This window comes from Schistocerca serialis, chromosome 2 (assembly GCF_023864345.2).
Source record: "Schistocerca serialis cubense isolate TAMUIC-IGC-003099 chromosome 2, iqSchSeri2.2, whole genome shotgun sequence".
NCBI lineage: Eukaryota > Metazoa > Arthropoda > Insecta > Orthoptera > Acrididae > Schistocerca > Schistocerca serialis.
The window spans coordinates 546,818,310-546,846,060 of record NC_064639.1 but is presented as its reverse complement, the minus strand read 5'-3'; the positions used below and the strand labels follow the sequence as shown (position 1 = coordinate 546,846,060).

General features: G+C 39.2%; 1 protein-coding gene across 10 annotated transcripts in view; it reads left to right on the top strand.

Annotated features, from left to right (window-relative positions):
* Positions 1 to 27,751, top strand: part of LOC126457526 (patronin) — a 403,664-nt gene that overhangs the window by 205,055 nt on the left and 170,858 nt on the right. For 9 of the 10 annotated variants that reach the window (XM_050093876.1, XM_050093874.1, XM_050093879.1 and 6 more), the window contains exon 5: positions 13,009 to 13,259. In XM_050093876.1, coding sequence (XP_049949833.1) covers positions 13,009 to 13,259 — 251 coding nt within the window. Of the gene's footprint in view, positions 1 to 12,245; positions 12,480 to 13,008; positions 13,260 to 27,751 lie in introns of those variants that run through there. The other variant, XM_050093880.1, reaches the window with a different exon arrangement.

Below are 27,751 nucleotides of genomic sequence, written 5' to 3'. Positions count from 1 at the left end.
TACGCTATTAACTTGCAACTGGTAACGGGGATTATTTCCTAGATGAATGAGCCACAAAAAATTTGAGATAATAGACAGTCAAATCTTAAATAAAGCCTAGAGTATGAGCAGAGAGAGTTTTGAATAGTAACAATTATTTTTGCAGCTGACTTATGCTGAATTTTGCAATTTTCGTTTAGCAGAAAATTAATTTGTGGGCTTTGCATGTCCGTGGTAATAAAAGGAAATTAGTTTTCCAATAAAAGTTACATAAGGTGACATCCTGCAGATCTGTTACATTAATTAGGCTTTATAGCGACATTTTATATATTGGTTTCCTTTTGGTTTTCCACTTCGGTTTCTTAAACTGCATTATACAAGCTCTGTACCTTTTTGAATTAACTTTATTCTTATTTCTAACTGCTCTTCGTTTTCATTTCATACTATGGCCAAATTATGAGAATGTCACTGTGTGTAATTAAAATTTGTAGGTTCAGGGCATTACTTCCACTGCTAGTTTTTGTACATTTGCATCTGTATCTTGCAAAAAACAAGTTAGAAAGACATTGTTCAACTCTGTATCCCTCATCAACATTGTGTGAAGAGGCACTATTTCTACTGATGTTTGTTTAACATCTGCAGCCACTGTATGATTAGTGCTCACAGTATCACTCAGATAACAGGAGGGCAGGACCATTGTGATGCTTTGAACGGAGGTCACAGTAAAATTTCTCATTGCTTAAGAGAGATTTTGGTTCTTAATGTGTCACAACCAAAGTTTTTGAAAAGGACATTTTTCTGCTTTGCTTCAAGTTTGTGTGGTGCTCTGTTATTATTAAATCTTACAAAATGATGTACCAGGAGTACTGTATTGTTTTAGAGGAGGATTGTAAAGAACCGTGTAGATAACAACTGGTATATCTGGACACTACAGAGTAGGAACTTATGGCCCATACCATGTCTTCTGGTTCACACGCACACTGTGTGTGTTGTAATATATCACTGTCATATGCAGGATGGACATTAATAAAACCAACAAACTGCAGGGACGGATTCCTGACAAGAAATGGAGGAAAGGTCCTATAAACATGTATCCAGAAATGGCAGTGTGTGACTGCATCCACATCACAACAGAAATTCAAAGCGGCCTCCATGGGATTGCAAGTGATAGTAGCAGTTGTCACGTTATTGTACTTTCGCTTTCACAATTTTGTTGTCCACTTGCCTGGAGCATGTTTTAGGGCTCGTATCAATATCCTGTAGAGCCCGGTCCTCCAAATCTGGTGTATGCACAGTCCACCACCTCCCTGCATGTTTGTGTGATCGTGGGTCCTTTCATAAAGACAAACACCCGAAAAGGCCTTGAAATGTTATGTGACATGGTTAGTGTCTGTGATAGTACTTGTTTCAGTGTAGCCATGCTGCCCCTCAACGGTTTCCATCTGCTTTGCCATATACAAACACCATCTCGGCTTGCTCCCCACATGAATGCCCGACCATAGTGCTGCTTACAGTACATGCATTAATTACGAAGCTTGCAACACACAATGAACACATGGCATGTGGTCAGAGGAACTGATGCATTTCTGGACACATGTTCATAGGACCTTTCTTCCTCTATTTCCAATCAGGAATCCACCCTGTAGTTTGTCGGTTTTGTTAATATTCACCCTGTATGTTTGTCCAGGGCCCTGGCATAATAAACTAGTTTATTTTGTTACTGAATTGAAAGGTGAGACATTGGGAAAGAATTTGAAGGCAATGCTATTTTCAATCAAAAAGCAGTGCTACAGCTTTATTCCCTTCACTCTCCCCCTCAGTTCCTGAAAATTAGACTTCACCAATACCACCATTGTTGCAGTCTACTTTTAATGTATTCTCAAATTTTGGAGTGAAGGGAATGGGATGTAAATATTTGCATAAATTACATTGAAAATGTCACTCAGAAATGACTGAAATGTTACCAGAGCACTGTGATGAATGATGAAGTTGCATAACAATTGCCAAGACCTAGATGTTTCTGTCATTGGGACCTCTGCCTACACCTCCTCTCACCTGTCTAAAAACGTATCAGTCCATTTGGCCGTGTATTGGACTGTTATTATTTACATTTATGCACTGTCATATTGTAAATAACTTTTTTATTTTTCATTGATTTTCACTTTTCCGTACCTTTTAGTGTTTTCATTTCCAGAACCGTAACTCAGTGACAGTGTAGTAGTATTTAGTCTGTTGCTCATTGCTGCCTTGGTGCTAGGGTTTAGTCAGTTATGCAGATCCTCTCCTACACTTTGTGTGTGTGTGTGTGTGTGTGTGTGTGTGTGTGTGTGTGTGTGTGTGTGTGTAGGAAGTTAGTATTGAGTTCAGTTTTGACTGCATCATATTTTCTATTTTTCATTTATTTCCTTCCTGTCACATTAAATCTAGAAGAATCTTGAAAAGCTTGATAAAGTTTTATTTTGATGGATCATCAGTTTGGAATAGGTGACTTTTTTCCTTCTTCCCTCCTATGTTTTCTAATGGTGAGGGTGAAATTGTACATTATGTATAGGAATATTTGTTTTAGTTGCTTTTGTTGAAGTCTTTGGAAGTAATAGCTCAAAAAGGTTTGGCGTACCTGTAGCAGCATGAACATGTAATTATGTAGTTTTTAGTGTGTTTAGTGAAACTCTTCCAAATGAAATAATAATCTTAGACTTGCATGGGTATTTCTTTTGCCACTAATAGTGTCTGTGCACAGGATATTATTCTGTATATTGTGAAGTCTATGAATTCTGGCATGTATTTCTGTGTACAAAATTGAGGAATTGTGTGTATTACTTCTGTTGCATGGCAACTTTCTCTCCTTTTGTTTGTGTGGTGTGCTCCTGAGGAAAGAAAGTAAATTTATGCAGTTAAAAAGTTAGTAAAAAGGTTGACATTTGTTGGGAGTCAGGATGTATACCGCAATGGTACACAATTTGAAATCCTAACTTTCAAATACTCTGAGCTAAAAGTTAGCTGTTAAAAATGTGATCATTTACGTAGTCGCAGATGAATCATCCACGCAAACTGTATTCTCACATTTCTTACAATGATACTACACGTCAGTAAAACATCGCTACTGTTGTAGCGATAACATTGATTGTTATTCTTTTATATATGTTTATTGTCCATCATTGAAAGCTCAAGAGGAGGCTAAACCCTTAGACACACAGGTGGACAGTTTGATGTCCCATGATTTCAGTACTGTGTAGAAATGATGACCATCATTGTTTGCCTTCTTGCAAGAAGGTGGGTGCTGTCAACATAATGAACTGTTCCTGTGTTTAGGAAATAAATTCCAAATCTTTATGTATTTTTCCAACTATTCAGTACATGTTACTGACAGTATAAAAAGGTAGAATTTGTGTGTAGATTGAGGAGCGAATGTGCATTTTATGTGAAACAAGAATTCAAATTTTTTGTAAATGCATCCTTAGTGTGTGGTCCATTGCAGTGTAGTACAGCTATTAAGTATGGAGTAGCATAATCAATTTGATAATGCTGTGTGATTATTTCTGATGTGGTGGTAAAATCAGGATGCCATTTTGCTAGTGTGTTTCGGCTGTGATGGTATTTGAGTAGTAGACACAATGCTAATGTACTCGATAAAACTAAGAGTATTGTAAGATCTTTAAACTACTATATAGAGATTTCTAATAATGTGAGACTTCTCGCGTACACAAACTGCAACCTTTGTAGTTGTTTGTGATTTCTATAATGGTGGCATGGTATGTATTTTGACTACTATTCCTTTCCACACCTCTTTTCAACAATGTTCTCTCTCACCCCTCCACCCCCCTTCCCGCCTCCCCCTTCCCAGAAAAAATCATATCACCCATCCCCATCACATGCCCCTACACCACCACACTCCTCCTTCACAGACAGGGCCCTTGGACCTGGATCCCCCACCCCTGCCAATCCCCATCACTGCCCCCTCTGCACCCCTCCCTCCTGCTTACGATCACATCACTTACCCTTCTACCACAATCCCTCATGGACCCCACCTTATTCCACTTCCATTTCATACCTCTTGCCAGTCAGCTCCAACTGTACCTGTCTTCTGTTACACACCTGCAGTGCAGCAAGTTATGTATGTAGCTTTTTCTGTGTTTTCTTAGTAGTATATTTCTTAACTTCAGTGTGTGTTGTTCTATTTAAGAAGTTTAATCTCATGTTTTTGTAACCATATAGTGTAGAGTCAGAGTATCAGTAGCACAGTTGTAATTTCTTCTGAACAGCTAGCTACTCACTTCATAAAGCATCACCTTCCATTTGTGATACGTCCGAAAGGTAGCAAGTTTTATATCTAGCTCTCTGTATGTGCTGTTAAGAGTTAATTTTTAAGTTAGTGATACAATGTGTGTAGGTTGTGGGCATACTGTGTGTGTATACAGGTACAGCTGGCCACAGTTCATGAACAGCTGAATGTGCTTTTAGCTACAGTCAGTCATTTACAGGCTGCTGCCTTGGAGTGTAAGGGTGGCGGAGAATCTGGCACATCACTTGGGACACATCAGGTGTAGCTTTTTTCTTTGCTGCTGAGGCACCTCCTGGTGTACCTGATGCAGTGGAACTGCCCTCTTGGCAGGATGAGTGGTGGGTGGTAACACGTTCGTGTCGCTCTAGGCAGAGGGCCAATGGGAAGACTGGCTATCTGGCATTGCCATTCACCCTGTGAGTGGACAGGTGGCTGCTCCTTCAGCAGGGTTCAAGCAGGCACACGGTGGCAGGCATTTGCTTGTTAGAAGGAGCTCCGTTATTTGCAGTATGGAGTTCCTTAGGGAAATAGCGTTTAGAGCTGGAAAGAAAGCCAATGTTTGTTCTGAATGTCTGCTGGGTGGCCTCATCAGAGATGTAAAGGAGGCCTTGCCAGCTATTGAGCATGCAGGGTGCAGTCTTCTGGAAGTTGTGGCTCATGTCTGCACCAACAACACATGTCGCTTGGGTTCTGAGGCCATCCTGAGCTCATAGAGGCAGCTGGCAGATGTGATGAAGGCTGCTGGCCTCGTGTGTTGTGTTCAAGCAGAGGTCACAATTTGCAGCATTGTTTCCAGGGTTGATCAGGGTCATTTGGTTAGGAGCTGAGTGGAGGGTCTCAACCAGAGGCTTCATCAACACTGTGATAGACTTGGCTGCAGGTTACTGGACCTGCATTATGTGGTGGGAAATTGTAGGAATTATCTGGATAGGTCAGGGGTGCAGTACATAAAGGAAGCTCCTAGTAGTGTAGGAATTATCAGGATAGGTCAGGGGTGCAGTACATAAAGGAAGCTCCTAGTAGGGTAACAGAGTACTGGTGGTGTACACATGCATGTTTTCTAGGCTAGATGGTTGTTTTAGGTACTCTGATGAATACTAACCAGATGACAAACAGATAGCAAAATCGGACTGTGTTAGAGTAATGACACTTTGACTGTCAGAATTTTATCAGTAAATTGTTGGAGTATTCTTAATAAAGTTCTCAAATGTACTGCCCTCCCAAAATTTTTTGTGCTCAAATTATTCTCAGGACTGATAGTTGGCTGAAATATGAAGTAGAAATCCCCAGAGATATACAGTGATTCATGGAGTGTATATTGAAAAGACATATTAGATGTCATAGAAGGGGGAGTGTTTATTGCAGTTGACAAAAATATTCTCTCTTGAGGTTGAATATGAATCTGGCAGTGAAGTTGTCTGGTCACGTATAATAGGTGTAGATGAATTCTGGTTGGATATGTTTACCAGCCATCCGATTCCACTGTGACAGTTTGAGTCATATCAAGCAAATTTGTGGTCTTTAGTGCGGAAATACCCAGATCATGCAATATTACTTGGAGGCAACTTCAACGTAACGAGTATAGACTCGGACAGCTTTGGATTTGTTGGACAGGGTACATACAGAAAGTCTTGCAAAGTTCGTGTGAGCATGTTTTCTGAAAACTATCTTGAGGCTAGTTTGACAGCCTACACACAGTGGAAATATTTGAGACCACATAGCTACAAAAAGGCTTGACCTAATCAACAGTGTAAGCACAGAGACAGGGATTAGTGATCATGATATCATCCTAGCGACTATGGTTACTGAAGCTAATAAATCAATCCAGAAGACTAGGAGAGTAATTCTTTTAGAAAGAGCAGATAAGCAGTTCTTAGCATCACAATTTAGACAATGAAATGACACCATATAGTTCCTGCATGATGGATGTAGAGGAATTAGGGCAAAGTTTAAATGGATTGAAAATTGTGCTCTGGAGAAGAATGTACTGAATAAGTTGATTAAGGATAGAAAAGACCCATTGTTGTTTAACAACAAAATTCAGAAAATGCCAAGGAAGCAAAGACAGTTCTCTCTCATTCAAACAAGAACACTCAAATGACGATAGGCAAAAGTTTGTAGAAATTTGTGTATCCATAAAAATATTGATATGCAAAGCATACAGCTACTACCACTGCCAAGAAGACCAAGAAAATTCTTGTCCCACCTGAAATTGCTAAGCTAAGGGTTCTATCCAGTCACTTGTTGACCAGTTTGGTGTGGCAGCAAAAGACAGCTGAACAAAAGCCAAAGTTTCAAATTTCTCATTTAAGAAATCATTCACACAAGAACACTGTATAAACACTCTCATTTGATCACCACACAGATTCCCATATGGAGGGCATAATAATAAGCATCCCAGGTGTAGAGAAACAACTGAAAGAATCCAAAAGCAAATAAGTGTCCAGTTTGGTTTTGCAAAGAGTACTCTATGACATTTGCTCCTTACCTAGCTTGCATGTATTGCAAATCTCTCACCCAGCACATAGTCCCAAGTGACTGGAAAAAGCACAGGTGACTCCTATATATAACAAGAATAAAAGAACTGATGCACAAAATCACTGAACAATGTTCTCAACATAGGTTTGCTGCAGAATTCTTGAACATATTTTCAGTTTGAATGTAACAAATTTCCTTGAGATGGGAAAGCTTATGTCCATAAATTAGCATGGTTTTAGAAAGCTTAGCTTGTCTGTATCTCAGTTTTCCCTTTTCTCACTTGTTGATGTCGTTGTCTTGAGTCCAGAGGCTGTTTTGATGCAGCTTTCTATGCTATTCTATCCTGTGCAAGCTTCTTCATCTCCAAGTAATTACTGCACCCTACATCATTCTGAATCTGCTTAGTGTACTCTCTCATGATCTCCATCTAAGAGCTTTACCCTTCACACTGCCCTCCAATACTAACTTGATTCCTTGATGCCTTAGAACATGTCCTACCAACCGATCCCTTCTTCTGGTCAAGTTGTGCCACAAACTTCTCTTCTCCCCAATCCTATTCAATACTTCCTCATTAGTTATGTGATCTACCCATCTAATCTTCATCATTCTTCTGTAGCACCACATTTCAAAAGCTTCTATTCTCTTCTTGTCCAAACTATTTATCGTCCATGTTTCACTCTCACACATGGCTACAGTCCATACAAATACTTTCAGAAATGACTTCCTGACACTTAAATCTATACTCAGTGTTAACAAATTTCTCTTCTTCAGAAACGCTTTCCTTGCCATTGCCAGTCTACATTTTACATCCTCTCTACTTCGACTATCGTCAGATAATTTGCTCCACAAATATCAAAACTCATTTACTACTTTAAGTGTCTCATTTCCTAATCTAATTCCCTCAGCATCACCTGATTTAATTCGACTACATTCTATGGCCTTCATTTTGCTTTTGTTGGTGTTTATCTTACATCCTCCTTTCAAGACACTGTCCATGCTGTTCAACTGCTCTTCCAGGTCCTTTGCTGTCTGTGACAGAATTACAGTGTCATCGGCGAACCTCAAGGTTTTTATTTCTTCTCCATGATTTTAATACCTACTCCAAATTTATCTTTTGTTTCCTTCATTGCTTGCTCAATATACATATTAAATAACATCGGGAATAGGCTACAACCCTGTCTCACTCCCTTCCCAACCACTGCTTCCCTTTCGTGTCCTTCGACTCTTATAACTGCCATGTGGTTTCTGTACAAATTGTAAATAGCCTTTTACTCCCTGTATTTGATCCTTGCCACCTTCAGAATTTGAAAGGGAGTATTCCAGTCAACATTGTCAAACCCTTTCTCTAAGTCTATAAATGCTAGAAAGATAGGTTTTGCCTTTCTTTAATTTATCTTCTAAGATAAATGATAGGGTAAGTATTGTCACATGATATCCTGTGAATAAAGGCTGTAGGGCAAAAAGTAGATTTCATATTCCTAGATTTCCTAAAAGCATTTGACATGGTGTCCCACTGCAAGCTGTTAATGAAGATTCCAGCATACAGAATAGGTTCCCAGACATAAGAGTGTCTCGAAAACTTCTTAAGCAACAGAACCCAGTACATTTTCCTTGATGGCAAGTGGTCATCAGAGCTCCAAAAGCTCCTCCTCCTCCTGTTCATCAGAGACAAGGGTCTCATCAAGAGTGCCCCAGGGCACTACTTCCATTTTCTATATTCATAAATGACCTGGCAGATAGGTAAGCAGCAGTCTGTGGCGGTTTTCTGATGATGCTGAGGTGTACGGGAAAGTGTTGTCATTGAATAAGTGTAGGAGGATGCACGATGACTTAGACAAAATTTCTGGTTGGTGTGATGAATGGCAGCTATCTCTAAAAGCAGAAAAAATGCAGATGAGTGGGAAAAACAAACACATGTTGTTTGCATACAGCATTAGTAGTGTCTTGCTTGACACAGGCATGTTGATTGAAATATGTGGGTGTAATACTGTGAAGCGATATGAAATGAAATGGAATGAGTATGTAATGATTGTAGTTGGGAGAATTTTAGGATTGCGTGTGTCATTGGTAAAGGCAAGTGCATATGGGCCCATGCACATGTACAGTTTAATCGCGCGTGTACTTCTCCTGCTTCTGGCTACAAAAGTGTGGCTGTTAGCCTTATAAGCAAGCAGCAAGATGCTACCCGGAAAAATTTTACTGGCGCGTGCAAGCTGCCATATTCACTGGGAGCAAACCGGGGAATCTGCCCCGGGTTGCAATTTCATTCAAGCATTAATCGCCTTGCAGAACAATGTTGTTGTTTTTGTCAGTTTGCTGAAGAAATATGGCATTATTAATCTTTTTGGCTGAGGCAGTCAAGTTATTTGAAACGAAGTGTTTAATTCCACACTATTGGCTAGTTTCAGCTGTTCCCTGCATTTCATTTTCATCTTCTAGCACATATGGCATTATGCTATAATAAAGAACCAAAATGAGATAATACAGTACTGGTACTCCAAGAAAATTCACAACCTAATCTGAACATACGAATGTACACTTTAAGCCAAATTATGCATTTTAGTGTGGTTTACAAAATTCCTCTGATGTCTTGTTTCTTTTATGACGTGATTTAAGATCTTTTAATGTTTTACACATACAAACATATGAGCTTTGTGTGTCGTCGTAGCTGCACAAGCGCGGTGACGCCAGTTATCTGGTGCTCTCTGGCAACTGTTGAAATGAACCTTTTTCTAACAGGTCGCAGGAAAATATTGCGAATGATTGATTGAAAAGCGTTACTTTCAAAGTAAATTTTCTTTTACGCAAGATGACCTAAGTGCGAGAATGTGCGATGAATTTCTTAAATAACAGAGCATTTGACTCTAATTTAAGAATCAACTATTTGAGGACAACCATTCAGAAAAAATTTTGAGCCCAGAAGATCGGACATTTATGTCAGAATTAAAATTTCTACTGGCACATTTGTGTGATATATCTTAAAGTGTAACACGCGCAGAAAAGATCAACATTATACGTGAAAGTTTAGCTTCTCTTGCAGCTTAATAGTCATCAAGACCAATATTATATGTGAAAGCTCTGCTTTTCTTGTAGCAGCACTATGCATATTAATTTACACCGTTAACTTCTCCTGTTTGTGTGTACGCGCTACTTAACAGTGATAATGCTACTGGCTGACTACGTCGCATATCCTAAGCTATGAATATCCACTGCATCGGCTGGTGAGATGAAGTGACTTGAGGTATGACTGGCTTACAAAAGCACATCCCAATCTCGATTTCAATGTTTCGGAAAGTAACGTGCATTGTTTGGTGGAATTCAAATTAATACTCTCGTAATATGAAAATAAGCAGTGTACATTATCTTTTTTTCTGAGTTTCATTTTCTGAATGGCTGAGAAATTCTACGCTGATGTATAAAACCATAACCATTCAAAGGATTGATAAGTCTTACAGTTCTGAGGAAAAATGTAATGTCACTTAACAAGGAAAAAGTGTATTTTCACCCGGGAGAAAGTGTGTTTTTTAACTGGGAAATCTTTGAATTTTTTTTTTCTTTGTCCACGTTTACACTCTGATACAGGACATTAGTGTGACTTATTCTTGAGTACGACTTTACTATTCGGGATCTGCGTCAGGTCAGGTTAAAGAAAGACATTGAAGCAGTTAAGAAGTTGGCTGTTAGATTTGTTACTGGTAGGTTCAGACAACATGCAAGTATTACGGATGTGTTTTAGGAACTCAAATGGGAATCCCTGGAGTGAAGGCTATGTTCTTTTTGAGGAACATCATTGGAAAAAATTGAGAGAACTGACTTTTGAAGCTGACTGCAGAATGATCCTAGTGCCACCAATGTACATTTCACATTACTGCCACAAATATGAATCAAGGCTCGTACAGTGGCATATAGACAGTCATTTTTCCCTTGCTCTATTTGTGAGTGAGACAGGAAAGGAAGAAGTAACTAGTAGTGGTTTGGCTACACTCTGCTGGAAGTCATTGTTCAGCTTTGTTATTTTTTGTTATAATCATCAGCATCATCATCATCATCATCATCATCATCATCATCATCATCATACCTTTGTTACATTTGCAATGTTGATGAGATATATATATCCGCAGTTTAAATTAGGGAAGATACTGACTGACGAGAGAGAGTGGGGGGGGGGGGGGGGGGGGGTATTCTGTGGAGGTACAGAAACATCCAGTAAACTTGAGCTCTGAAATGCATAAGATCTATGAACTGGTCAATAGAAGAAATGTGCTTCATGGAAGTAAAGATTATCAAAGTGCTCATAGCTCTTAAGTTGTGTTTTTTAGAACACATCTCAAAATATAGAATATTTTTTTAAAAATCCTGTAAATATGTAATCTCAGTAGTCCAGGACTAGTATGCAGTTGTTGAACTGATTTTGACTTTCCCTTTAATTCTTCTTCTTCTTCTTCTTCTCTCTCTCTCTCTCTCTCTCTCTCTCTCTCTCTCTCTCTCTCTCTCTCTCTCTCTCTCCTTTTTTTAATCATCCGATAATTTGTAAGGCTTTTGTGTGTGTGTGCACCAATATTAGGAGAGCACAGAAAGGAAGTGGAGAATAATGTAAGATTTAATCAACAAAATATGATTAAAACGCTGTCTACCCTGACATGTATCTGATTCCCAACAGAAGCTCAGAAATAGTCTTTGACCTCATATGAAAAGTTGTTGCCAATCAATGTAAGATAACACTTTCCACAAAATGGAAGAAAATAGCTAGTTGCAGATATTTATTGCACATACAGCCATATGATATAAGCATACTAGTTTAAATTACATTCCTAGGGCTCTCTTACTGCCACAGATATTTCAGTTTGTGCATATTGATACTAGCTCTTGCAAAGGTGTCAGAGGAAGATGGAAGCAATATGGACTGTGGTGTGATGATATAATAGTCATAATTTTTCAATATATTTACAAGAACAATGCTTATTTCAAAACATTACCATCGCTCTCTGCATCACATTCCGTATGTATGTATGTATGTGTGTGTGTGTGTGTGTGTGTGTGTGTGTGTGTGTGTGTGTGTGTGTGTGTGCTACAATTAAAGAAAGTATTAACAAAGCAACACCAGCTGTTGTGAAATATGAGAGAGAGAATTTGGTGATTCTGAGTGTAATTTGGAATGGTCTGTAATTGCTGATTATGTTCTGACTTTTGTAAGACACAATTTTATTGCAGTCATTGCAGGATTTAAACAGTCAACTATGTATTAGACTACATGGGCCTCACTTACCATATGTGTTAGGTTCGTGGCAATCTTGTTTGTGCTTCTTGATGAAAGGAGCAGTGAAAGAATTTGATATGATTCAGTGCACATTTGTTCACCAGCAAATCTTCATTGTAATCTAAATTATTTAATAACTTTTGAAAATACCATTCTAAGTGATGGAATGTTTTGTATATTTTCCATGTTTGAGGACAGGCCGGCTAGTAAATTTTTGATCAGATACTTACGAAGTCTTAGAATAGTGTATGTGGTTTGGGGCAAATGGAGTTTCTCCTACAGGTATCGAAACGTGTGTGCGATCGTCCTGTGGATAGAACATCATTGCAGGCATGCCATCATCTCGTCACAAAAACAGTTCGGAAGGTGGCTGGTTGGGACGATACTGGCGATGATCAGGTTCCTTGTCCAAGTTGTGTTTGTGCCTTCAACCAATGCTTGGCTCTCACCTCCCAAAAGGAGCAGCTTCTGGCCCCTGGGGAGGTAGTCTGACACTTGTCTTATCACATTGTGTTTGCATGGCTTTGATTTGCATGGTCTTTCTCTTATTTTCATCCTTAATGTGTTTTCCTGCGGAGCACTTGGACTGCATCTGAGTCACTTCTTTGAAAAGATAGTCAAAGTATGGTGAAATCATTGTCAGTTTAATTTGAGTTGCTGTATTTCCCAAGTATTATTATATCTCACAATCATCTGCATGTCCGTAGTTGGTATATAATTGGCATGACCATAATGAGCAGTTTAAAACTATCTGATAACTGAATTTTCTTCTTCTTTTATGTTACTCAGGAATGTAAAACCACCACCACCACCACCACCACAGATAAACTTGCCATGTTACATATAATTGTCTCTTGTACATTTTGTGCATGTTAAGATATTTCTTGTTTAGTTATCAGCTTGTTTGCATGAATAAGTGAGCTTTTAAACAGCATTTCTTATTAAACTATTGCTTATTTTAATTTTTGCCTTGAAATTGTGAATGACTTTGTGTTTTTTTAATTGTGTGCAGGGTGAACACCAACATGTGCCAGAATTTCCCCCTGTTAGAGAACTGAAGGATTTGTGTGATGGTGTGAGTCTGGCAGGATTAGTGTCATTCTATTGTCCTGAAGAACTACCATGGTCAGATATTGTGGTTAGCTCCTTACCAAAGATATCTGATTCAGTCCAGAACTTGATGCTTGTATACAACTTCTGCAGTCGATGTTTACCAAGCTCTGTATTCCATATGATGCCAGAGGATGTCACGTACTTGCAAGCGTAAGTAAACAGTAATGCAGTCACTTCAGAGTAGGGTAGTAGTTATTAGTATGTTACCTGTACATCATTGTGGTATGGGTTTACTTGACTGATTTTGAGCAAATATAATTTGGCAGCTTTTTGATTTATATTTGTTTTACGATTAATGGATCACTGTCTTGTTGAAATTAAAGTTGTGTTCATTGCTGTTGAATCGTACAAGTAGCCACTATTATTTTACTTATTACTTTAGTTTTAGTTGGTTAGTTTATTTTATTATTTTAGTTAGTTTAGGGAGGAAAAGGGGGGGGGATGTATTAAATGAAAATAATTGTCAAATTCGAAACTATAGTCGAAAGTTTAAACTTTACTGAAGCAAGACTGTTTACTTATATGACTGAAATAGCTGATGATACCAAAACCAGCAATAACACAAAAGATTTGATACAGTCAATCTCTTGGGACTACACACCAGAAAAGAAGTGTTAAAGTTCTGAAGAAGTAGAAAAGTTATCTTAATTTGTTGGGGAAATTCCCCATGCAAGGTGAATTGAGAATAGAATCTGGTCTTCGACACAGTTGCAGCATAATTTGACACAGAATGTTTTTCAGTATGTGCAATGATGGAACAGTCTTCATCAGAACTTTAATATTAATCATCTAACATAATGTATATAGTGTTAAGCAGATTATTTGATACATCCCCTTTTGACATCCTCCCAATGTGAAAATACTTTTTGCAATTGAAGCAGCCCTAGTATTTTGCAAATGAAGCAATCTTAGTAAGTCATACTGGAAGGATCTTAACAGATTTCACAATGGCATTAATCACAAAGATGATAAGCATCTGCGGTCTGAAGTGCATGGTACCATGTGAAGTGGTTTCTTCTCTTACCAGTTGTGTAAGGGGGGGGGGGGGGGGGTTGATGATCACTGAAGTGCCTCTGTATGCGATAATTAGTCCAATCCTAACTTCATGATCCCTACAGGACTCATATGTGGGGAACAGAATAATATTTTTAGTTTCCAATAGCTTCTGGATGCAATACTTTACCAACAGCTGTATGTATTGTAGAAATTTATTTTGTTTTATGAACTTCTATGTGCTACCAGTTACGGCATTACATTGATGTCATCTTCAGGCCCCACTTGTGATAGTCGTAAAATTGCTAGACATGGAAGGAGCCATATAACTGGATCCGTGAATCAAATTGTCCTGCAACAGCTCTTGGTGGCCAGGTGACACAGACTGAGAGCGTTGTTTAGTTGTGTTTTGTAGCAACAGTATGCCAGCCTCAATTTTATTAAATTGTTTAATCACTACCTAAGTACATCACCTCTGCTTTCATTGAAACACAGGTGCTTGTTTCTTTTCATTGCTGTGTGGTATGTAAGAGTAGCCTGTGATCACTTACATTAATTCTAAGTCCCCCACCGTCCATTGCTGAAATGCCAACTTACATTGTGAATAATCTGTACATTACAAAATCAGCTTGATAATATCTTTGGCATTATGGTTTCTGACAGACCATGTGTCTGATCAATGAAAAGACATATTGATAAGTGCAAGCTGAAGAATAAAACACACAATTGTCGAGGCATAAATAGTGCCTCACTATGTTACAGCTTTTTCCATGTGTTGATATCCCCTTCTTTACTGTTCAAACTGCTGCAATTGCAACTTTCATTGATGACAGAGTCCCCCCCCCCCCCCCCCCCCCCCCGCCCCCCTCCCCAGCTGCTTTACTGAACAGAAATTTGTCATATAATATATTAATCCATTTATAAAGTTTTCCAACTCCTTGCTGCATTTGTCAAAAGTCACTAAAAGTAGAATGTTGCAAGACTTAATAAATAGATCCTTACAGCCTGGAAAATGACTTTTGCGTAATGGCATTTTGCTTCATAATCAAACCATTGAGTTGCAGAACCTGTTATATATTTGCTTGTAAAGACTTGAATCCTGAAAGTGTAGGAACTATTCAGACATTGTTTAATCCACAAAAGAAAACTCATTGAACTATTGGAGCTGCTTCAAAAAATGCCACATTGAATAGTTGCAATGCAGCAAATAAAGTTGTACCCCCACCACCAAATGAGGTGCTCAACTCATTATATCGTGTAATAAAACCTCAGTTTAACAGATTCATTGTTTGCAAAACTTGCTTTGCTCAGGTTTCCTGAACATTTTGTTAAGAAAACATCTGCTTGCAGTGTGAAGTGATATTTATAATTTTATTATTTGTAAAGGAACTTCAAAAGACTTTGATTTTCCATATGTGGATTGGGAATATACAAGGTGTACATAAAGTCCAGGAACACTTACAATTATTTATTGCATAAGAACCAAACATTGTACAGATATCATACATATGTGATTTTGAAGAGGAAACCCTGAAAGCTATTCCCCCCCCCCCCCCTCCCCCCTCCATGTATACCGCAACAGCATAGTTTGGTAATTTGCTGATAGTCAGTGCTAGTCGCAAACCTATCGAGTTCAGGTTCGGATCGAGCTTTCTGTGTGTTGGAGTGCGACAAAAACAATTGTGCTTCAGCTGTTCAACGGATGTTTGGAACCAAGTAGGGAAAGAAGCCACCAACAAGGAAGGCCATTTACCACATCTACCATGTGATACAGCAGAGGTCCGGGAGAGAATACAGGATGTGACTGTCTCAGTTGACGATGCCATGCTGGGATGGCCATGGCAAGAATTTGATTACCGTATCGTCATCTGCCAGGTCACTCATGGTTCGCATATCGAATGTTTGTGAAGGGGGGGGGGGGGGGGGTGGGGGGGGGGGGGGGGGGGGGGGGAGTTTAGAGTTTCTCTTCAAAATGCAATATGTATGACATATGACATCTGTACTATGTTTAGTTCTTGTGCAATAAATAATTGAAAGTGTTCCCTGGCATTATGTACACCCTGTATATAAGAAAGGCCATTTCTGATGACTGCAGCACTCCTGCTGCAGTCGTTTGCATGTTTGTGACTTTTTGGCTGAAAATGCTCTGCTTTCATTGCATAAAATAATGCCATAGTTCCTTGTGGTAGGACATACATTTATCCTGCCTGAAAAAGCTTTAAAATAAATTGAGGTGGTGATCATTATAAAGGCTACAACTCTTAATTACTGATAAGGAAAACATAAACATCTTTATTGGGCTGTAATAGAAAATAAATTTTGAGGCTACTGAAATGGATGAGTAGAAGCTGCAGCACTGTAAGAAAATCATGATAAAAAGTATGAAATCTGCAAACTGTGTCATGAAAAGTAAAGCTAACTAAGACCGTGAAGCTAAAATCCTACTAAAATGCAGCAAACACTAGACTGCAATTGCTTCAATGTCACCAGTGATGAAGATACATTAGTATAAAGACTTGATTAAACATTCTATAAAAATGTAGGAAGATTCAATCAAAAACAAAAATTCGTCTTTTCTGTAAAAACTGTTTAACTAGTGAACTTTAGCAAGTAATTTACTACTAAGTCAGATGTAGGGGACTTGGTTGAACACTGTAATGAATTAATCATTTAACAGTGGTGAGTAAAATAAAGAGTGGTACATTGGTTGCATGTTACTTCCTTTATCGGAGGTTGTAAGATATAGAAATTTTCTGAAGGAAATTTTGTCTTGGAACAGAATAAATTTACAGTTTAGTTGTTTATTCATTCAAGATGTACTAGATATCATGTGACAGTAAAAAGTAAAGGAAAGCCATATGGCATGCATGGCTGGGAGACTCCATAGGGCAGGTTTAGCTACCTAATTGGAAAGGCTTTCCCCATTCTTCACACCTGCAGGCACTGTCCCTTCACGAAATAAGAGCTGTGTACATGAGTCTATCTGTTATTTGTAAGTGACTGTGACGGTACGTGTGTGCGTGTGCACACGCCATTCCGTGTACTTGTGCTCGTTGTCATGTTCGTGTCGGGGATGATGATGATGATGATGATGATGATGATGATGATGATAAGGGAGAGGGTGAAACCCAGTGCCAGCATATAGCATACTCCTCTCGAAGAGCATCAAGGGGGCCACTGAACATAACATCTATAAATGTATTTCCATCTTACTACTGAAAAATCTATTGTGTACCTTAAATTATTGTAAAATTTATTTTGCCTGTAGTTGTTTGTCAATAATTTGAAAATGGAAATTGAAATATGAAACTCAAATACTCTATTGCTAATTAATGTTGATTTTGTTCCCTGCAGAAGAGGGAAATATACGCGATAAGCGAGTCCTCATTCATGCAAAGAATGTATTAAGTTTTGTTTGCTAGTTACTTTTGCCGAACATGCAGTTAAAAACTCTTTATTCGTATGTTAGCCATCATTGAAGTTACTTTGAGTAGGTTAGAGGACAAACACAATAAATGCCAATAAGGTTACATAAACAGATGTCGTATTTTCTTCTGGGAAAGCTAACAAGAGATTTCTGTGAATGACCAAACATCTTTTTCAGAACGGTTGTTAACCATTGAGAAAAATGTTAACCTCATTTTGGAGAGGAGAAAGAAAACAACTCGTATACTATTTCCTTTCGGTCATCTAAACATTTTCACTGACAAAGTTCAGTGATGAAACAACCAATTTATACTAAGTTTTTGTGTATAGTGTGCATATGTATTAAGAGTAGGATTGCCATAATCCTCATTCACAAATCCAGGACAAATGCATAGTAGCAGTTAAATATAGCATTATAATTTGTTTTATTATGCCAACTGTACTTTTGTGATGCTTGTACAAAGTCAAGATGTGTAACATTTTCTCGCTGCAGATTTATGCATGGAAGTCAGAATAACTGGCGTTTATTGTATTATACGAATGTGAAGACTGGCCGTTGTTGTTGTTGTGGTCTTCAGTCCTGAGACTGGTTTGATGCAACTCTCCATGCTACTCTATCCTTCATCTCTCAGTACCTACTGCAACCTACATCCTTCTCAATCTGCTTAGTGTATTCATCTCTTGGTCTCCCTCTATGATTTTTACCCTCCACACTGCCCTCCAATACTAAATTGGTGATCGCTTGATGCCTCAACACATGTCCTACCAACCAATCCCTTCTTCTAGTCAAGTTGTGCCACACTCCTCTTCTCCCCAATTTTATTCAATACCTCCTAATTAGTTATGTGATCTACCCATCTAATCTTCAGCATTCTTCTGTAGCACCACATTTCGAAAGGTTCTATTCTCTTCTTGTCCAAACTATTTATCGTCCATGTTTCACTTCCATACAGGGCTACACTCCATACAAATACTTTCAGAAACGACTTCTGACTCTTAAATCAATACTCGATGTTAACAAATTTCTCTTCTTCAGAAACGCTTTCCTTGTCATTGCCAGTCTACATTTTACATCCTCTCTACTTCGACCATCGTCAGTTATTTTGCTCCACAAATATCAAAACTCCTTTACTACTTTAAGCGCCTCATTTCCTAATCCAATTCCCTCAGCATCACCTGATTTAATTCGACTACATTCTATGGTCTTCATTTTGCTTTTGTTGGTGTTCATCTTACATCCTCCTTTCAAGACACTGTCCATGCTGTTCAACTGCTCTTCCAGGTCCTTTGCTGTCTCTGACAGAATTACAATGTCGTAGGCAAACCTCAAAGTTTTTATTTCTTCTCCATGGATTTTAATTCCAACTCCTAATTTTTCTTTTGTTTCCTTTACTGCTTGCTCAATATACAGATTGAATAACATTGGGGAGAGGCTACAACCCTGTCTCACTCCCTTCGCAACCACTGTTTCCCTTTCATGTCCCTCGACTCTTATAACTGCCATGTGGTTTCTGTACAAATTGTAAATAGCCTTTCGCTCCCTGTATTTTACCCCTACCAACTTTAGAATTTGAAAGGGAGTATTCCAGTCAACATTGTCGAAAGCTTTCTCTAAGTCTACAAATGCTAGAAATGTAGGTTTGCCTTTCCTTAATCCATCTTCTAAGATAAGTCGTAGGGTCAGTATTGCCTCACGTGTTCCAACATTTCTACGGAATCCAAATTGATCTTCCCCGAGGTCAGCTTCTACCAGTTTTTCCATTCGTCTGTAAAGAATTCACGTTAGTATTTTGCAGTCGTGACTTATTAAACTGATAGTTCGGTAATTTTCACATCTGTCAACACCTGCTTTCTCTGGGATTGGAATTATTACATTCTTCTTGAAGTCTTAGGATATTTCGCCTGTCTCATACAGCTTGCTCACCAGATGGTACAGTTTTATCAGGAATGGCTCTCCCAAGGCTGTCAGTAGTTCTAATGGAATGTTGTCTACTCCTGGGGCCTTGTTTCGACTCGGGTGTTTCAGTACTCTGTCAAACTCTTCATGCAGTGGTCGTAAGTGATGTCAAATTTAATTTATTTCTGTCTTCTTTTCTTATGTCTGTACTCTGTCCAGTGAGCCTTCATTAATAGCACAGTCTGTCTGTATTAGCATTGTGGCCAGGAAAAGGGAACTAAATTGTGCTATTTTTAGTGGTTAGCAGCATTGCTCTTCTGATTACCTAACAAACTGCTGAATTCTGTATTTGAGCTACTTTCTTTCAGAAAACAGTAATTCCAAGACCCCGTCAAACAACATACGCTAATTCAGTTTCCAATTATTGCACTCACCTAGCCGTATCAAAGAATATTCTACCAGATACTATGTAATTATCATCTGCAGAAATAACCAATCAAAATATTAAAGGCAAAGATCCTGAGTTCGAGTCTCTGTCTGGCACACAATTTTAATCTGCCAGGAAGTTTCATACCAGCACACACTCCACTGCAGAGTGAAAATTTCTTTCTGGAACCAAAATATCGCTGTTGTGACAGAGACTTGTTCCATTTCATCTGATAGTCAGTAGTTGTTTCATAAAATGAACAGTGGAAAAATTATCCTGTAGGAGCAGACAAAAAGGTTAATACATTCCTCATTTAAACACTCTGACAGAAAACTGGGGAACCAGCTGCCTCAGTCCTCCTTCCACTTTCCCCACAAAGAATTTTGGCATGCGCTTTCAACCCCTAACTTATAAATCCTCTCACTCAGTGTCTCTTTGTAGTTTAGACTTCATATTCAGCAACTCCTCCTCCTTGCAGGTGTCTGTCTCTCTCCCACCACCTCCCTTTCCTCCTATTGATTTGCAGGATATCCCACAGCCACTGTCTCCTCTCTCACGTGTAGTCTCCTTTCTGCTTTCTTTCCCACTGCCACTGTCTTCACCATACCTCGGCATTTCAAAAATTCTGGGGTCCAACTTATTTTTTCCCCTACACGCACAGGTTTAAAATTTTTGTCTAAAATTTACCTTCCTCTGAACGTACATGTTAAAAGTTCCCTGGTGTTGGAGGGTGCAGCCCACCGCTGTCCCTCCCTCCCACCATCCTAAGCGTATTTATGGTCTCTACTCATCTGCGTATTTCATTTCCACTGTCTTCTCTCTCTTTTGCTATCACTGTTTCTATCTCCATCCATATCTCTTACTGCCACTTACTCTCGGTGATCAACTCCCCCTCTCCCCCCCTCTCCCCCCTCTCCCTCCCTCTCCCCCCCTCTCCCCCCCTCTCCCCCCTCTCCCCCCCTCTCCCCCCTCTCCCCCCCTCTCCCCCCTCTCCCCCCCTCTCCCCCCCTCTCCCCCCCTCTCCCCCCCTCTCCCCCCCTCTCCCCCCCTCTGCCCCCTCTCCCCCCCTCTGCCCCCTCTGCCCCCTCTCCCCCCCCCTCTCTCTCTCCCTCCGTAGGATGTGCTGTTCATATAAAAAGAAATTTGTAGGTCAGTGAAGTTTTGACAGCTTATTTATAAACTTCAACATGTTTGTATACTTTGACACAAAACGTAGAATAAGTTCACATTATACACTGCTGGCCATTATAACTGCTACACCAAGAAAAAAATGCGGATGATAAACGGTTATTCATTGGTCAAATATATTATACTAGAACTGACATGTGATTACATTTTCACACAATTTGGGTGCATAGATCCTGAGAAATCAGTTCCCAGAACAACCACCTCTGGCCGAAAATAACGGCCTTGATACGCCTGGGCATTGAGTCAAACAGAGCTTCGATGGCGTGTAAAGGTAGGGCTGCCCATGCAGCTTCAACACGATACCACAGTTCATCAAGAGTAGTGACTGGCGTATTGTGACGAGCCAGTTGCTTGGCTACCATTGACCAGACATTTTCAATTGGTGAGAGATCTGGAGAGTGTGCTGGCCAGGGCAGCAGTAGAACATTTTCTGTATCCAAGAAGGCCCATACAGGACCTGCAACATGTGGTCGTGCATTATTCTGCTGAAATGTAGGGTTTCGCAGGGATGGAATGAAGGGTAGAGCCACAGGTCGTAACACATCTGAAATGTAACGTACACTGTTCAAAGTGCAAACAAGAGGTGACCGAGACGTGTAACCAATGGAACCCCATACCATCACGCCGGGTGATACGCCACTATGGTGATGACAAATACACGCTTCCAAAGTGCGTTCACCGCGATGTCGCCAAACATGGATATGACCATCATGATGCTGTAAACAGAACCTGGATTCATCCGAAAAAATGACGTTTTGCCATTCGTGCACCTAGGTTTGTCATTGAGTACACCATCGCAGGTGCTCCTGTCTGTGATGCAGCATCAAGGGTAACTGCAGCCATGGTCTCCGAGCTGATAGTCCATGCTGCTGCAAAAGTTGTCGAACTGTTCGTGCAGATGGTTGTTGTCTTGTAAACGTCCCCATCGGTTGACTCAGGAATCAAGACGTGGCTGCACAATCCGTTAGAGCCATGCGGATAAGATGCCTTTCATCTCGACTGCTAGTGATAAGAGGCCGTAGGGATCCAGCAAGGCATTCAGTATTACCCTCCTGGACCCACCGATTCCATATTCTGCTTACAGTCATTGGATCTCGACCAACGCGAGCAGCAAAGTCACGATATGATAAACTGCAATCGCAATAGGCTACTATCCGACCTTTATCAAAGTTGGAAAATTGATGGTACCCATTTCTCCTCCTTACACGAGGCATGACAATAACGTTTCACCAGGCAACGCCGGTCAACTGCTGTTTGTGTATGAGAAATTGGTTGCAAACTTTCCTCACGATAGCACATTGTAGGTGTCGCCACCTGCGCCAACCTTGTGTGAATGCTCTGAAAAGCTAATCATTTGCATATCGCAACATCTTCCTCCTGTCGGTTAAATTCGGGTCTGTAGCACATCATCTTCGTGGTGCAGCAAATGTAATGGCCAGTAGTGTATAAGGAAAACGTAAAATTGTTTGCTTTATATTTTGTCTGGACACTTTGCTCACAGATCACAGTTCACCAAAACACCCAGCTTATGGTTTGTATCTTAAAAGGATAAAAATGTCATGAATATTTTACAGAATTTGCAGTATTTCCAGTTTTGTATAAGTTTTGGCAGTAATTTTATGTCCTTTTCAGGCATGTGAGGACTCTTTTTAGCCGATTTCTTGTCACTGCTGTACAACTTTGGGTGTATTTGTACAGGAGTGAAATGCCCATTATACAGAGACAGTATGTATAAAGCTTTATTGGTGCAAAAATGCTGTCTGAAAACATAGTTTAGTGACCTTAGAACCCTTGCCATATTTTTGTCATATCTATTAAAATTATATTTATGCTTCAGACTGCATATTTTACATGTATAAGTGTGGTAACTTTGAACCTCTAAATTGCATTGATCTGCAATGAATAGAAATTATGGAAGTAGCCATCTCCACAATTTGTACTTTTGGTACCCAAAAATCATGGTTTTTTTAGGTTTTCTCTGGAACGACCCATGAACAAATGGTGCTAACCTGCTTAAGGTCCACCCCAGATCACACATAATGCAAAAGAACCAACAGATTTGCCAATTTGCCTGTGCTGAAGGAAGTGTTTAATGTTCAAATTTTGACGATTTACTGCAGGATAGCCACAGTACTCCTGTTCTCCTGTTAGGCGTACAGTGGTCACTAGGCCAGGGGTTAACCAAAACACTTGTCCCCTCGTCTCTGTGATCAGTAGAACCCAAGATATGACTCCCTGGAAAATCACATATTCACACACAGCTGTTTGGAACAAATTAGTACTGTGCACTGTCATGCATAGACCGAAGATATGCATTTGTCATGAAACCTCGGATATTGGGCTGTTGGCAGATCAGCTAGTGAATCCTTCACTTCTGTAATAACAAAACCAGCATTCTGTCAATTACTTCCTGTAGCACCCTCGTAACCTCACTGAATGAAATCTTTCATTTCAGTTCTGGCAATGAACTTTTGATACACTTTTCTATGCCATGAGAAACTAGAAATAAGCCTCAGCAACTTCATTTGAGAAAAGACTTGAAGAGAACTAGGCATTTGTCTAATGGTATGAAATAAGATTTTAATGGCTCAAACATACATAAAAATCTTTAAATGGCCAGAAAAAACCATAACCATCTTGGTTTTACATGGCTTTGAGGGTCTTGATAGTAATATTAACAAATTCACAATACTTCCTGTGGATGACACACCTCAAACAGCATGTCTAGAGAAGTGACAGTACAGTTTCACAATTAAAGCTTGAACATCTACAGGAAGACAGTCACTCTTTGTTTGTAGTCAGTTGCGTGTAATTTGGACTGGGCACCCAATCCTTAGCATTTCAGAATATTATGAAAAAGATTGATTCCTATTCACCATATAGCGGAAATGTTGAGCTGCAGATAGGCACAACAGAGAGATTTCCCCCCCTCCCCCTCCTCTCACACGCGTATTTGTGTTATTACTCACATAAGCACTTGTCGTATTATTGATATTGTTGTGTTGTCTAACATTATGAATGAATTCAGAAATTGTGTTGGAATGTTCCTTGTTACACTCACAGCTGTAACAGTTTCTACGGAATTGCTTTATCTTTTAACAAAGTATTGATTAATTGCAGGAAATTACTTGGGGTACTCATGATTACCAGCAAGTGTAATGTTTGTTAAGGTTTTCTTTCAGTTCTGCTTGTATTAAAGGCAAAAATATGTTCTTTACAATTGCTTCAGTTTTTGTCTTCAAACTGGAAGATGTTTTCGTAGTTCTCAAATCACTGAACACTGTTGAGAATAATTGGTTTGTATACAAGGTGGAATTGTAAGAGCTATCGTACGTTGCTGGGCAGTTCACTGTACCTACGTGATCTATGATGTCATCCCTCCCCTTCTTCCCCCCTCCAACATGTGTGATCGAAAAAAAGAAAATTATTTTTGAAATTTCTAAGTTTGACTGCGGGGAAGGGAAATCCTACTTACCATTTTATCATTTCACCAAAGTGAGTTACTTACAGGATTTTCATTCCACTATGTGTTCTCTTCAACCCCATTTCACTTAAGGAAATTCTCTGGTGTATTCATCTTTAAATGTTGTTTTCATTTTGATGATGGCATGGCTTTAAAAATGATGAATATTTTACACTCAGTAATACCAGTCACTTATCGGAATATCAGGCTGAATTTAGTAAGTTTCTATAGATTCTTCTTGTTAAAACGTAGATTGTTGAACAAGACTTTTTTTCAGTAGTTCAGTTGAAAAGAAAGCAGTAATATAGGAAGTGCGTAGAAAGAGGTGATAATTCAACAGTTAATTACTTTTTTGATAAGGTAAAATGTAATTGATTATTTTTGAGTCTTAACCCTTCAAATTAATTGAAGTTGGAAGAGGTCAGGTTGGTGTTTAACTTGTCTTTCCTTGATCGCTGTCAGGACTTTCCTATTCCTATTTCTTTGGTTTACACCACGAGCAAAGTAGGTGACCTGCTCTCCATTATAGTTACAGCTACTGCTGGTTAATAAATAAGCACTATATTTATTTATTGTGCATGATAAGAGTGTCTACTTTTAACAGACAATTTCCAATGATTTCTTATTGCCACAAATATTTCAGTTTTTGCACATTACCTTGTGCAAGGATGGTTGTTGGAATCAACATGAGCTGTGGTGTGATTTAATGATCATAATTTTGCAAAATATTTACAAGAACATTACCATCTGTATGTGCACATACATTTGCTGTTGCTTATTTATTGACAAAGATGCTTAGGTGAATGTGCTTGTATAGGTTGAGTGTGATTTTATATATGAAACTAGTACCAACTGATAATTGTGTACCACTTAGTTTTGAGTGTTGCTATGGAAATCACCCAAAGCATGTGTGCTTATCCAATTGCACTCCAGATTAAAATACTGAATTCATTTATTGAATAATCTGGACAGACCAATGACAGAGGATTGACATTGCTTCTCACTTCACTTTATCAAATTTTTCTATTAATAGAAACCTACTACAGGTTTTCTGGAAAAGAATTGAATTTTTTCCATACAGTTCCAGAAATTATATTCCTTGAGGAAAAGTAAGTTCAGGTGTCTGGTGACAAGGCATATAGTTGCAACTTCATGATAACCATTGACACAATCAGTTGAAGGATAATTTTTCGCTGTGAGTACCAGACATGTCCTGTACCCGTACAGTAAATGAGAAAATGTGAAAAGAAACTAAAATTTTGTGTAAACATGTTGGATGTCTCTTTCAGTTATGCAGGTATGAATGTTAGTGTGAAAGGTGTCCATACTTCCTGCTGTTGAAGTAGTGTCAACTGCCCACAAACAGTTTTAGTGGAAAGACAGCATATGGTTAGAATCAGTCGAGCTACTGCCACTTTATTCCCAAAATGAGTACATGTTAAAGTTCCCCAGGTAGAGAGTTTCAAGAATTGAACAATTGTCACTCTGTGTATAAGAAGTTGAAAGACTGGAAACTCTGTAATATGTTGCTAGAAAAAAATATGTTAAACTGTTAGATCAGTGGTTCTCAACCTTTGTAAGACCATTACCTGAGAGTGCAATTAGATATTAGCTAGTAGCCCCCCCCCCCCTCACCCCCCCTCCAATGTCATCTAGTCACGTCCTAACCCAGTGCTGTTTCCCTTTGTTACTATTTTCTAATGCTTCACTATGTACGTCTGTCGTCTATTTTTGATGAAGGCCTTACTGGCCGAAAGCTTTATTTGTGACAGTTTTTTTGTTGTGTCGATCAGCAATTCAGCATCTCTGCTATATGGTGAGTGGCAACATTACTTTTCATAATATTGTTACTTTCCATTCTTTATTTTCCATTGTTTGGTTTCTTGGAACACACTTATTATTAAAATGATGAAAGATGAATGATATTGAGTTTGTGTATGTTTTTGTGTTTGTTTGTTGGTTAGAATGAAAAGTGAAGGAATTTGTGGAGCACCACAACTGCTACCCACGGCTCCTTTTCCGATAAGAAAGCTGTCTATTCACAGTGAGGGTAGGTAGTTGTTACAAAAAAAAAAAATTCCCCTGCATTACTCCTTTCCATTGCAGGACTTGATTGACCTGCACACTGCAACCTCATTTCCAATCAACCAAGTTAAAATGTGTTCACCATACTTGTTGTTGTTGTTGTTGTGGTCTTCAGTCCTGAGACTGGTTTGATGCAGCTCTCCATGCTACTCTATCCTGTGCAAGCTTTTTCATCTCCCAGTACCTACTGCAACCTACATCCTTCTGAATCTGCTTAGTGTATTCATCTCTTGGTCTCCCCCTACGATTTTTACCCTCCACGCTGCCCTCCAATACTAAATTGGTGATCCCTTGATGCCTCAGAACATGTCCTACCAACCGATCCCTTCTTCTGGTCAAGTTGTGCCACAAACTTCTCTTCTCCCCAATCCTATTCAATACTTCCTCATTAGTTATGTGATCTACCCATCTAATCTTCAGCATTCTTCTGTAGCACCACATTTCGAAAGCTTCTATTCTCTTCTTGTCCAAACTATTTACCGTCCATGTTTCACTTCCATACATGGCTACACTCCATACGAATACTTTCAGAAATGACTTCCTGACACTTAAATCAATACTGGATGTTAACAAATTTCTCTTCTTCAGAAACGCTTTCCTTGCCATTGCCAGCCTACATTTTATATCCTCTCTACTTCGACCATCATCAGTTATTTTGCTCCCCAAATAGCAAAACTCCTTTACTACTTTAAGTGCCTCATTTCCTAATCTAATTCCCTCAGCATCACCCGACTTAATTAGACTACATTCCATTATCCTTGTTTTGCTTTTGTTGATGTTCATCTTATATCCTCCTTTCAAGACACTGTCCATTCCATTCAACTGCTCTTCCAAGTCCTTTGCTGTCTCTGACAGAATTACAATGTCATCGGCGAACCTCAAAGTTTTTATTTCTTCTCCATGAATTTTAATACCTACTCCGAATTTTTCTTTTGTTTCCTTTACTGCTTGCTCAATATACAGATTGAACAACATCGGGGAGAGGCTACAACCCTGTCTTACTCCCTTCCCAACCACTGCTTCCCTTTCAAGTCCCTCGACTCTTATAACTGCCATCTGGTTTCTGTACAAATTGTAAATAGCCTTTCGCTCCCTGTATTTTACCCCTGCCACCTTTAGAATTTGAAAGAGAGTATTCCAGTCAACATTGTCAAAAGCTTTCT